Source organism: Gavia stellata, chromosome 20, assembly GCF_030936135.1.
Source record: "Gavia stellata isolate bGavSte3 chromosome 20, bGavSte3.hap2, whole genome shotgun sequence".
Classification (NCBI taxonomy): Eukaryota; Metazoa; Chordata; class Aves; order Gaviiformes; family Gaviidae; genus Gavia; species Gavia stellata.
The window spans coordinates 11,920,451-11,934,016 of NC_082613.1; the positions used below are offsets into that span (position 1 = coordinate 11,920,451).

The following is a 13,566-nucleotide window of genomic DNA, read 5'->3' on the forward strand; positions in this document are numbered from 1 at the left end:
TTTCCTTGAACGCTCCAACACAGGAATAAGCTCCTGCCCTGGCACAAGACTGTGGCAGCTGCCAGTACAGGAGAGATTCAACGCTATGCACCCACACATAAAGCCAGGGTTTGCTTCCTGTATTAAAATCAATTTTGCAACATTATCTGAAGATAGCAGGCCAAAAAAAAAGTTGTTTTCTAGTGCAGCTGCTCCACAGGCTGAGGAAGCTGCAGGTCCTGCCCCCGTCTCCACCAAGACCAGACACCCTTGGCAAGGTACTTCAGCAGGATAAACCCAACGACGGTTGTAAAAAGGACACGGAGCCTGGCTCCCAGTTCCCTGCACAGGGCTACAGCAGACAAGAGGCAGCCTAGATTAAGGCACTATTTATTAATTATTGCTATTAGTGAAGAACACTCAAAACCCCAACCGCTTCCATTCACCTTAACGAGTTGTTAAGCCACAGGACAGCTTCACTCCATCAGCTACCAAACTGCAGGTAGCTGGACTGTCTGGGAACACTGGTCATACTGGAGGTAGAAATAGCTATGCCAGAGGCTCATCAATAAATAAGACAGTGACCCACCACCATCTTTAAAAAAGAGCCAGGCTTTAAAGGTGTTAAGGACATGAAGAGACCCAGCTTACAGGAATTTTAGTTTAGTAAGTGGAGTTTTTGTAGAGTCAGAGCTCCCTCTTACCCCTCTTTGGCCTCCTGAGAAGGGGTGTTTCCAGTACAGAACACGACCCATATTAGAAATGCAAAATGCCTGAGCAGCAAACAGGGAGGAGGAGATGCATCTGGAGCATCCAGTCCTGGCAGAAGATGCACAGGAGAGCCCTAGGTCAGGTCTCCACAAATAATGGGATCAGGAGAAGGCATCCAAATCAACAGCAGGCAGTGGAGGTCTCCAGTAGGCAAAGTGGCTGTACTCCGAACACACCAGAGCAACGCTCCCACTCTGTCCCAGGGGTGGGAAGATGAGGTCCACCAGCTCCGACAGCCGGTCGTACCTATGGGGATAAGAAAGAAGGGGGATTGCACTGGAGGCATTTTGTTTGCTTTTCTACCCCATGAGATGCTTCTCTGCGTTAAATCCAGGTTAACCCCAAGATGCTGAGGAACAAACAGGTCGCTTACGTTGACTTATGGTTCTTCGTGAGCTCCTGGATCAGCTCTCCCTTGGGGTTGACCGTGAATATGCGGCTCTCCGGCAGGCCCACTTGCTTGTAGGCATAGACGTCCTGCCCAAGGAAGGCCAGCAAGGCGTGAGAGCTGCAGGAAGGCACCATCACCACCGCCCCAGCCCGAGCCCTCCCTCCTCCCCAGGAGACCCGCTCACGTTGGCTCTGTTCCCAAAGGCTGCGTAGAAGGGCAGCTTCGTGGCAAACAGGTTTTGGATGTCCATCAAGCAGGCGATCTTGAACACCTCTGGCTTCTTCTCAATCACCTCCCTGCAGCACAAGACACATGCACAGAGCAGAGATCAGAGTGGCATCAGCTAGCCAGCACTGTGGGCAGCCAGGCTGCCTGGGGCTCAAAGAAGTGATTTGAAGGGCAAGAGAGGTTTTGTGCATCAGGAGCTTCACCATGAAGCTCCAGGGAGGGCAGGCAGTTCCCCTGCTGCCTCCCATGAATGGCATCCTGCACCAAGGAAGCCAAAAGCAGTTTAAGGCTGTGACATCCCTCAGCATTGAGCTGGGGAAGGGGGATGCCGTCCCCAGGGACGTAGGAGGTGCAGGGCTGGGGAAGAGGAGAGGTTGCTGTACCTGTGGAAGGCAGAGAAGAGGCTGCTGGGGGCAAGCAGGATGGGACCCTTGGGGAGGGCGCAGCCTTGCTCGTTGACCCATTTGAGGTAGCCTTTGGTGATGTGTGCCATGCCAATCGCTCTGGCTGAGCAGTAGAGGAACTTATAGCCATTCCTAGAAAGAGCACAGGGAAACCCTCTGAGCAGTGCCCTGGACAAAGCATGCCCCTGCTCCTCTGAAGAGGAGGCAGCTCAGTACCTGACCTAAACCCAAACGCTGTTCACCCCTTCAGCAAGCAAGGTGGCTTCACAAACAATATGACTCACTTACCCAGGGACCCAGGCTAAAACCAGTCCCCATCTGCCTTGCTGCTGGGGAGCAGGACTGGAGGGGGGACCCTGTACCCACCTCCAGGCCCTTCCCAGCAGCCGCACACCCATCCCAACTGCGGAGCACCCTTTGCTGCTTGGTACCCGTGCACCTGGACGGGACCCCCGGCCAGCACCTTCACACCAGGCTGCCTGCGGCTTGTGGGGAGCTGGGCCCAGCCCCTGCAGACCCCCAAGCAGCCAGCACGGCTGGATGGGCACCTCGGGCAGAGGGGGTGCGGTGCTCTTGCGGGATCGGGGGGGGTAGGAGGCAGCCGAGGTGTCAGCAAGGGCAGCCCCAGCCCCGCAGCAGCGCACCCGCAGCGCCCCGGGGAGGGGGAGCCCCGTGTCCCCCCCGAGGGCAGGACGAGCCATCCGCGGGCCCACAGTGCCTCTTAGTGGCCACAGGTGCCAGGGACGGAGCTGAAGGCCGGGCTCCGCGGGGACCCGCTGCCAGCCTCCGCCGGGTGCGGGGACAGCACCGCACCTCGGGGCGGGGCGGTCCCCTGGGGGTACAGGAAGCGGTAGGGAGGCACCCAGGGAGGCACCCGGCACCCAAATGCTGGGTGGACCCCCGTGTCACTGCTGCACAGAGACCCAAAGGCATCCGGCTGCGCCTGTGGCCTCTCAGGGGTGATCTTGTGCCATCTCATCTCCTTCAGCGCTCAGTACATCTCCCCAGCAAAGCCTCCGCCGACACACGCTCCGCGCCCAGGGAAGGCAATGCAAGCGTCTGCTCCCAGCGCAGGGCCCCTGCTTTCACCCCCCAACATCATCCAGACAGCGCAGCAAGCATCAACCATCTCTGACGGCAGAAAATTAAGCTATTTTGCCCAGCATCAGTGATTAAGGAACCCTGACTCTGCCTCCCACTCAGCCTCTCCTCCATCATCTTCCCACTTCCCCTCAGCCTCAGTTGATCCAATACCTACAGGTGGATTTTGTGGAAGAGTTTGGCGATCCCATGATGAGTCCAGTCTTTTCCCAGATGCGGCAAGATGTGCCCAAGAGCATCTGACCTAGAAGGAAAGGAGACCGCGTTAGGCTGATCCAACCTGGTGGATATCCGGAAGATGATGCGGTTTGTGGTCCCTCCTGGTTGCTTATGCAAGCCTTGAAAGGACACTTCCCCCTAACGGGGCGGGGGGGAGGAGCAGGCATGTGGGGTGGGAAAAAGGCCCTTTACTTCGTGATGGTGCCGTCGATGTCCGAGACCACCACCTTGTCATTCCAATTCCACAGGTAGATAGTGGCCTCACAGCGGCACGTGCCCTGGTACTGAGTCGTCACGCTGAATGCCACCTCGTTGGGGCCATCCTGCAGATTCAGCCTTCCCTGTGGCAGAGGGGGAACAAAAGCGGTACACCAGCACCAATTCACACCAGTCCAAGGCTTGCCAGAGGCCAGACTGCCATCTGGCCAGACCAGAGACCTCAAGCCTCTACAGGTTGGTCACCCAGGATGAAATACTTGGATGCCCTATAAAAACACGAGGTCAGGAGTAGAGAAATCCCTGTTTAAGGGTTCTCTCACCCCTACATGCACAAGTAGACAGTGAAGGAGAAGGAGTAAAGTACACACAATTTGTTCGGAGGAGAGTCGCAGGGATTTCTTGTAGGTTGGTTGAGATTTCTGTGCAGGGGCATCCTCTGCTAACATGTCCCCAGGGTGCAGGGGCTCATTGTCACTGGATGACACCTCCTCCTCCTGCCTGCACAAGAAAAGGAAGAGCATGTTGGCTTTACTCTGCAGACCATGGCTTTCCTCATGAGCACCAGGAGATAACTGGAGGGGACCCAGGACAATGCACCCACCAGGAAGCAGCCATGGAGGAGCTTGGCTAGACTGGAGTCAGCCAGAGCCTTAACAGAGCTTTCTGCCCTCACACATTAGGTAGACTTGGGAATAACTGGTCATTTAGGAGGAGAAGAGATGAAGATCATACATAGACTCCTAAAGGCAACTTGGGAAAGAGGCACTCACCTCTGCCGAGCAGAGTCATGCTGCAGCGTCTCCACGTTGGCTCTCCCTGGCCTCGACTGCTGCAGGCAGAGAGTGGTGTCATCAGCACCTCAGTGCCAAGGGCAGGAGCAGGGGCTGCTTTGCTTTACTTACCACTTGGAGTGGTGATACCAGAAAAGAGGTGGCAACGCATCCCCCTGCCTTCATGAGGACATTGCCCCATGGAAAAGGAACCACAACCTAGTGCTGTGCTTGCTGGTTTCCCTGTCCCACCGCACGTGGTGCCTGGGATGTGGCATGAGGGGCACAAGGTCCACTTTACTGCATAACTATTTGTTGGTAATGTTGGTTAACGCTGCTTGGGTATTAACAGACCCAAAGGGACAGCAACAGCCTTCAGAAGTCAACTTGCCACCAGATCTCTCTGGTCCCTCTCATACTTAGCCTCAGGCCATCCCCAGGACCTTGATGCTCTCCTACCCTCACCCCTGCCAGCCACCAGAATGACTCCTGTGCCCTGGGGACACGGTTGTCACAGCCGCCACTGCAAACACCTCCTCTGCTGGGAATTCTCTTCTCCTCCAGGAGAACCACCACCTGCTGCCTTTCTTGGGCATCTTCTCCTTCACCAGCCGGTCGATGGTGCTCTGCGAACGTGGCAGAACATGGGATGAAGTCAGTCCTCAGCCCAGAGAGGCTCAGCTGCCAACAGGCTAAGGAGACCCTTGTCTAGGCAGGGTTTCCTTTGCCAAATTATTCACGGGATAAGATGTGCAACTCCTGCCACATTGTGAGCTAAGATGGTTTTGGGGTGAAGGGTACAACGACTTGTGTTCCCTTCATGCAGCTTGAAAAAAAAAAAAAAAAAAAAAAAGAGATCTGGATGCCTTATTCCATACAATCCCAGCCAGGTCTACAGAGCCCTGGAGCAGGCTCATGCAGTCCCAAATCCTCCAGGCTGCCAGCGCCTCTGGCTCTGGCCAGCCTTGCACAGATACAACCATCAGAATAGGATATTTTTGACAAGGAAATCTCCGCTCTCCAGGCATCAGTGGTACCCAGGTATCTAAAAGCCACGCTGAGGTACCTCCGGGGGAAGGACAGACCTCAGGGTTTGTGGGCTGGAGTGATGTTCAGCTCTGCCCGCAAAGCCTCAGATGGGCAGCTTGACCTCTTGCAGCCCCACTGCACTCATCAAGCCCTGCTGAGAAGCACAGCCAGTAAATGTGTTGTGCCACTGACCTCAGGAATGTTCCTTTGGAAAGCCTGCAGGGACAGGACCATGGGAGCAGCCACTGCCCAGTTGTAATACCTGGAAGAAGCAAGAGGGATGGGAACATCACTGCTCCTGGAGCGAGGGCTGTTTCCAGACCACCAGCCTGAAGCATGGCCAGAAGGTCCCCTCCCACAACTACTGTGGTATAATCATTGTTTGGGATGGACTCACTCCTACAGGAGTGTTTCTGTAGGGACAAAGGGGCCACACTGGTCATCTTGGGATGAAGCAGCAGGAAGAGCAGGCTACTCACTTCTTGTTGATCAGTATCACCAGGTTCGGGTCATCGACGAGTCCTGGATTCTCAGCAAACTGCTGGTAGGAGACTATGTGCTCCATGAACTTTTCTGGTGGGACAGAGGCTGTTGTCATGCCACTGGTGTATATAATGGATTTCAGGACAGCAGATTCCCCTTCCCCTCCCACCTACCACGAGAGATCTGCCTGCTGCCCCCCAGGCCTCCGCACAGCGACAGGGCAATCGCAGGCATCAAATCAGAGTCTGCATCCATGGGGCTGTCGGGCAGCAAGTCGGATGACAGCTGGACACACAGAGGGTTACTGGGGTCTGCCACAGGCTTTGAACTCTGCTCTGTGTCACTACCAGCAAGAGAAGAAACAGGGGCAACATCAGGCAACAGTTTTAGACATACCTCCATCCTTTGCTTCAAGGGAATTGCTCAAGAAGTTGTGAGCTTGGCCAGCTGGAGCAACCCATACCTCCTGGGAAAGTAGAGAGCCACCTGCTCCTCATCCAGGTTGGAGAGGTCTTCCAGGTAAACATCACTGGGACCCAAATGAGGACTTCTTTTGATGGATCCTCAATGCATAGACAGAAGGGAGAGAGCTCAGCTGAATCACCTTTCCAACCATCTCAGCATCTATCGAGAAACCTAACATTTTCCTCTATCATATTTGTATATCATATAAAGAGAGCATCTCTTTTCCTGCTTGAAAAGCTGCCTTAATCAACAGCAACAGAAGTACCTCAAGGCACCTGCACTGCATGTGACCACTTGCCAAGAAGACACAAAGGACAGGCCAAAGTCCTTCCTACGTTCTGCTATAACAATCTGAAGGTGCCATTTCAAGTCAGCACCACTTTGTGATCTCCCTCTCTGTACAATGAGGAATCCCAAGCATCTCTTCTTCAGGGAGACAATTTTGTTCTGAATTTATGCTGGCTAGAAGAGTAAGGTTGGTTAGCACAGGTAACAACATAAAAGTCCTTAAATACACTGTCAAGGGAGATATATGCATGCTTCACTTGGTGTGATTTTTCCACCTGACTTGGCCTGCTCAGGATGAAGACACAGGCCAGGTGCTGCCAGACACTTCAAAGTTAAGGTATGGTCTACACGGCTGAGAAATCTTCTAAGCATGCAAAAGCAGAGACATCCAAGGATGGACTTCAGGAAACATAAGGCAAGAAAGCCTTCCTGGGGAGTTGGGCGGCCACTGAAAGGAGGAAACCTGAGGAATGTCTCCTCAAAGCAAAGGAGCTGGTAGCAGATGGAGAGGGCAAAGCAGATGTGTCACACCTCAAATACCCAGGGCAGCCATGAAGGATGGGGGGCTGGGTTGTAACTCCACATCAGATACATCTCTGGGCTCAAACACCACTTCCAGCAACACCAGTCACCCACTCACCTTGTCTCCTCTGGCTTTCCAGCTGGGGCTCAGGGCCCTCTGAGCACACCTGCCTTGGAGCAGTGGCTCCCTCAAAGGGTTCCACATCTGGCTGAACCTCTGGCACAACACTCCCACCTCTCTCCTGTTTCTCTTGTGGGGCTGAGAAAGCCTCCAACAAGCTCTCTGTCCCCACAGCACTGGGAATGTCCTTCAGCCTGTGGAGGTCATTCCCATCCCAGGGTGCAGGTGGTGGCTCAACAACAGACAAAGCAGAGGAACAAGGTATGCCCTGAGGTCCTGCTAGGCTTGAACCTCCTCCCAGACCTTCAGAGGTGGCAACAAGACAGGTTGCCTCATCCGCTGGGACCAGTGTTGCAGAGACAGTAGTTGCTGCAGTAGCAAAGATCTTTGTGGACTTGGCTGGTTCAACTCGTTCCGATTTATTCACCTCAAAGAAAGCAGAAAAACAGGTTTGAGGACTGGAAGTTGTCCTCTTCTGCCTGATGCTTTGGGCAACTCCTCTAAGGCTGTCTGGCCACAGTCTTCTCCACTTTCTGCAGGCCTTTCAGACACTCCCTAGAGAAGAGCAAGAGCAGGGACTCACCTGAGGGAGCCTTCCCCAGGTCCACTGCACATGGGATTCAGCCCCTAGAGCAAAACTCTCCTGCGGTCTGATCTCCAGCTCGGAGTCGCTTTTGGGAGAAGATGGATGGCTCAGGGTGGGGCTACAAGAAGAGAAGGGGATGTTAGACCTCATCTACTCTGCAGCTCCGTGCTTTCCTGTCACTGCAAGGACATTTAGGGCCAAGAACCCTGTAAGGCTGGCTTCCCATAGAGTCAGTTCTGTAAGTGATAGTCTTACAGGGCAAACAAGCAAGACCTACAGGAAGCTGAGGCCCAGGGAAGCAAAGTGCTATGCTACCAGTTGTCCAGAAGCAGCTCAACAGCAGAGGCAGGAGAGCCCTGTGCACGCAGACTTCTTGCATCTGTGACCATGGCCAGAATTGTCCCTCATGCGCTCTGAGCTTTCCTCCAGCCACACCATATCAGGCCAGGAAAACCCTCCTCTCCTGACACCCCCGAATCCCTTTTCCTTACCACCTTCCCAGCCACAAGGCACATCCCCTGCTCTCACCAAAGCTGAGCAGATCACCTTGGCTCTGCCCATTACCTGTCCATGGAGGCCAGCTCCCCGTCAGAGTAAGGGTGCATCTCCGGGGACTGCAACGATCTGGTTTCTTCTTCAGGGACATCAGCGAAGGAGAAACACACTGAATCACTGCAAAGGAGGAGAGAGGTCAGTTATGCTACTCTCAGGCACCAGCCTCCTCACCTGGAAAGCTGGCAATACCCAACTTCACCATTTCCACTGGCTTTCTACTCCACAGGAGGCTGGGGTCCAACTTGAAATTCTGTCCCCATGTTCCAGTACTGCTGGGCATCACCAAGCGAATCTCAGTCTTGACCCACCGCATCACCCTGCCCAGAGCAAGCCACTCACCTGGGGGCTGGCAGCTTGCACAGCTCCTCCACGGACATCTCGCTTCTGGCCTCTTCACAGTCTTCTACCTCGGAGTCTGACACCTCCTTCCGCTTGGGCTTCCTCCTGCGTCGCCTCCTCTTGCGCAGGGTCGCTTCAGCGCTGGAGGTCTCCTGCCCCTGAGAGGGCTGAGCAGCATCCTCCGGGCCCTCCTCCGTGGGGATGGGGGACGTGCAGAGGCGGGAGGGGATGCTGACCTGCAGCAGGGATGGGAAGAGCCTGTCACCTTTCCAGCCTGGCAGCTCATGGCTCTCATCTATGCAACATATGCCACTGGACAACCAACACCACCGAGCCCTCAACTTGGGGGTGTTTTTGTGGTTAGGCCCAAAAGGAAAAGGTTTTTGAAGGTTTGTTGGGGTGCTGTAACATACAACGTGTGAACAAAAAAAAAAGCAGGGCTATCCAGCCACAAGCTAAAGACATCTTTAACATGGGCAAGAAGAGGCAGGCAGGAGATGGCACCATGAGACCAGAATTACAAAGGCTGCAGATAGGATTCGGCTCTAGAGCCCTCTCCCTGCTCTCAAACCCAGCCCAAGCTAGCAGCAACCACAAGGGAAAGAGCTGCCAAGATTTCTGCAAGCCACAACTAGTCTCATCCCACTTCCCAGTGGAGCGAGCAGCCTGCCATAGCATCTGGCTCACTCTCATCGCAGTCGCAAGGTCCCCCAAGAGGCCAAGCTCTGAAATATCTGCCTGGCTGGCCAGCAGCCATGCCCAAGGAGGGAAGACAGTCTGGGATGCAGATATTTGGTCTAATGCTCCCTCAGGGTGTTCCAATGCTCAGATCCTCCACACTGGTTGCAAGATCCTTCGAGTAGGAACCTTTCCAGATACACAGAACATCAGAGGGGATAAAGGAGTCACCCTGGGGAAGAAGAGCAGTTCAAATCTGGTCCTTCCACCTCAACCCTGCACTTCTAGGTGGTCACAGGAGGACACAGACCTGCTTCATCACCAACCTCATTCTCCTCTGACTCCTGGACGAAGAAGGCCTCTCCATTGTCACCCAGCTTCATGTGCAGGTCCACAGGTTCCCCATTGATTTCAATGTCAACCTGGCAAGCGGCAGAAGAAGCCTGTCCATCTGAGCCCACTCACCCATCGGTGTACAGAAAGGCACTTGCCCAGGGAGGGGATGGGTTAGGGTTACTCGCAGGGCTGGCAGCCACCCAGCCTTCGAGGCAAGGGACCTCTTCCAAAGAGGACTGCACTTCCCAGGAAAATTAGGAAGAGGATGGGTTTCATTCAGGGGCGTCCCCTCCAAAAATTAGCAAGCACCCCTTTCAGCAAGGCTCCCATTCCCCCCAAAGGAAGTTCTTCCATAACCCACAGGTTGCAGAAGATCCTAGGTCTGGAGACACCAGAGAGGAAGCATACTCCCAGGGCAGGCACCACTTACCACCTTCTCCTTGGAGCGCAGCACACCCAGCTTCCCGAAGCGCACGTGAAATGGGGAGCACTGGAAGGAGTTATCGGGCTGCCTCACCACGACCACATCGATGCAGCCCGTCAGGGTGGCAGGGTTCAGACCCCGGTACAGCTCCTTCACCCTGACAAAGACGGTCTCAGCAAGCTGCCCCACGTAGTTCATTGTTTGATACTGCAAGAGAGAGACAAGAATAGACTCAGCTGGGGGAAGAAGGCTCCGGGAGCTAAATGCAAGGCGAGTTTACTCTAGGAGAGTCATCTCACAGCTGCAAACACAGCCCCATCATAGGGACAGGTTAAACCTCCAGAGAAACTGAGGCAAACACATGAAGGGCCTTCATGGAGATCAGCCAGGGCCCCTTTGAGCCCCAGAAAACAGGACAGAAACCAGAGCACTAGTTATCACATCCAGCTTGAAGGAAAGAGACCTTTGCCATTGGGATGCACAATCACATTTGCCCCTCAGGAGCACAAATACTACCTCACAGCAACACTTTGCAATCAAGCGGTTAACATCCCATTCAAACAAGAATTTGGTCAATAGGAGATGTCCTGCCCTGTCCTTAAAAAAACCAACCAAACAACTCGGGACAGAGAGGTGGGAAGTCTGAGGAGCTGCCACATACACCACATGCTCACTTTGAACAGAATCCAAACCTAACATTTCCCACTCGGCGGTGAAGGCATCCCACCTAGGCATCGCCGAATCAGCCAGACATGGCCCTTGTTAAAGCCAGAACTCCCTGGTCCCCATGCCTTGGCCCCTGCCACTGTCATCCACCTTCCCAGGGAATCCCAGCAAAGGGGCCGTGCTGCCCGGAGGACACCCGGACAGCTCTGCAAAGCCATTTTCACAAGGCACTGCTGCACTCCAAGATTGCACAGCTCCTGGTTTTCATTAGTAAGAACACGTGGAAGGAAAGCTTTGCCTGCTTCCTGCTCATCCCCTTGCCTGCTCACGTCCTCCAGCTGCTTGCTCCCCGAGGGGAGACAACTCCCCTCTGCCATGCTGGAGCAGAGGCATAGCTGCAAAGCCGGAGATCCGCATGGTCCATGCTGGGGCTCACAGCGCAGCCATGCGAGGCGGCACACGGGCTCCAAACGGCTCTCATGCAGCCCCTTTTTCTGCAGCCCACCGCTAGCAGCTGCCTCCTGGTCAACACATTGAAATGCCTGGAGTATTTTCTTGCAGATCTATGTCGGGGTGCTGGGCGTTGGTCCCAGCCCCTGGGCCAGAGGAGCCCCTTGCTCCGTTTGCTCAGCACTCAGCATCAGCAGGACAACAGTCTTGGTGTCAGCGCATCACACCAGAGGCTGGGAACCACAGAGGCCAAGCCCAGCTTCCCGAGCTGCCAACTCCGCACCCCACCGTGCCCCAAGGAGAAGATGCAGGATGACGATGGATGAACTAAAGGAAACCTCTTCGCCGGCAGCACGATCAGCTGATGGCACGGTGTCCTGGGGGCTCTCAGCACAAGCCCCAGCGCCCACTCAACCCGGAGGGTGGCCAGTGAGAGTTGGTTCCTTACCCAAAGGGACGAGGACAAGCAGGTGCCACCCGACGAGCCCTCTGCCCCAGCAGGCACCCAGCCCCTCTGATCCGTTTTGCACAAGCTCAGCTCCGTCCTGTTCCCAGACATCCCTCCGGGAAGGCAGTCTGCATGGGGAGACGCAGTCGCCGCTCCATGTCCTGTCCCCCCCACCTCTCCCTGACAGCTGGGAGTAAACCCGAAGCCCAGATCCTCCCCGGGGGGAAGGCAGGGAAGCACTAGCTGGCTCCCGAAGCTTCAGTGCCTCCATCAGCTCTACTGCGAGCAGGGCCAGGGTCACGGGGCCACCCTCCAGCCTGCTGAGGCCAGCTTTCCCGGGCATCGCTGCCATCGCGGGCAGCCCTCCAGCTGCCTTCCCCGCTGCGCTGCAGGGCCTGGCAGCAAACAGGAGGGAGCTCCTCGCTGCAGGGGAGAGATTTTCAGTGAGGAGCAACAATTGGGCTGGCCCCAACGATCCCAGGGCAGCGCTGATGGGCTCCTGGGTGGGGTATACATTGAGACAGACCTGAAAAGCGCATAGAGAAAACCCCAGGCAGCTAAACCTGCACGGCCCATGGGGTTTGGGGTGGGGGCTTGGAAAGAGCCCCCAGGAACAGCCCCATGCTGAGCAGCACCTTCACAGCGAACACAGGGTGCAAGGGCTTAACGCAGTGCTGCAGCCGCCCAGCTAAACACGCTGCTGAGCGCCTTGCGCCAGGGCCACATCCCCTCTGCATCCCCCCGCGGGACTTCATGCCCCATTGCTCAGCTGCCCCCTCCCCAGGCATCTGCCTGCACGTAGCTGGGGACCCACTCAGCCCCTGAGCTCGAGGCAGCAGGAAGAGAACAGCTCTGGTAGAGTTTTCAGCTCAGTGAGTTTAATTCCCCGTGGGTTTCACCCAGGACAACTGGAGACAGGCAGGGAACAGAGAGAAGAGGCTCGGACTTCTCGCAGCTCTCAGTCCCACCATGGATGGAGCAGATCCATTAGGGAGATGAAGAAGAAGTTACACTCTGGAGAGAGACTAATAGGTGGACAGGGCAGGAGAAAGGGTTTTCAAGCCACCTCAAGGACACCAAGCCACATTCAACAAATAAACCCTACAGAGCAATGGGGCATCCCCACCCCTCAACCCCCAGAAGAGCAGGATCACAGCCCTTCACCACGCAGCTCTTACAGAGGGGGCAATCCCCCCACCACCACGGGGGCAATACAGCTCACATCCACCTCTTCAGCTAAAAAGCCTCCCAAAATAAGCCAGATGTTTTGCTAACACCAGTGTGCTCTGCTCCTAGGCGGCAGCAAGCTGGGCCACCCCACAAGCAGCACACTGTTCCTACCCTGCACATCCACGCTCCCCATCCATCACACGCTGCAAACCGCCTGGGACCTTCCCCATTACCTGGGCAGCAGCTGAACCTCAGCACCTCCTCAACTTCGGGGCAACCAGCCCAGAAACCCCAGGAGCTGCTCTCTGCCAGCAGTAACACTCGATCACCCTCAGCTCCTCCTCTCCCTACTGCTTCCTTCCTCTCACCTGAGCAAGGGGAGGGCCCCGTCTCCCAAACAGCACCCAGTCCCTACACCGTGCCTCCCGCCGAGCCTATGAGGACTCCTGGGAGGCCGGAGGGTGGATCTGGGGAGGCAGCTGACACCTGCACTGAGCAGCTGTGTCTCATTGCAACCAGCTTGTTTGCTCCAACAGCTCCGGGCAGAACTGCCACCTGCCTTGCACTGATGGAGACCCTTCTTCCCTCCTTCTCCAACCCACCATCCTGCAAAGCCACTGCAGCCCGACCCACCAGGCTGGAGTTTCCAAAGACAGTCCTTCTTTCATTTTCCAGACCAGATCTCCCAGCATTTAACCCCCACAAACTATGCAAAACCTCAGCTCTCAGGACCCCAGGGGAGACTGAGTTCTCTGGAAAAGGTGCTTGCAGAGGCTTAGTGTGCAGCTCTGGGAAATATTTGCCCTTTAAAAGTTGCCTTGCAATGGCTGGAGAGCATCCTCACGCAGCTGTGGCTGGGCTGAGAACAGTCCAGAGCGGGAAGTATCTTGCTAGGGAGCCTATGCCAGATGCTAATTTCTCCCT

General features: G+C 55.4%; 1 protein-coding gene across 1 annotated transcript; it reads right to left on the reverse strand.

The window, feature by feature from the left end:
- Positions 1 to 851: 851 nt before the first annotated feature.
- On the reverse strand, positions 852 to 11,583 carry LPIN3 (lipin 3). Its single transcript, XM_059827107.1, has 20 exons — positions 11,473 to 11,583; positions 9,915 to 10,115; positions 9,475 to 9,570; positions 8,495 to 8,706; positions 8,141 to 8,248; positions 7,574 to 7,694; positions 6,988 to 7,417; positions 6,058 to 6,157; positions 5,768 to 5,937; positions 5,591 to 5,684; positions 5,304 to 5,373; positions 4,610 to 4,708; positions 4,083 to 4,141; positions 3,681 to 3,810; positions 3,286 to 3,434; positions 3,032 to 3,118; positions 1,753 to 1,905; positions 1,326 to 1,437; positions 1,124 to 1,227; positions 852 to 996 (listed from the first exon to the last, which is right to left on the reverse strand). Exons 1-20 carry the CDS (start codon positions 11,581 to 11,583, stop codon positions 852 to 854), a joined length of 2,751 nt encoding a protein of 916 aa, XP_059683090.1.
- Positions 11,584 to 13,566: the final 1,983 nt, after the last annotated feature.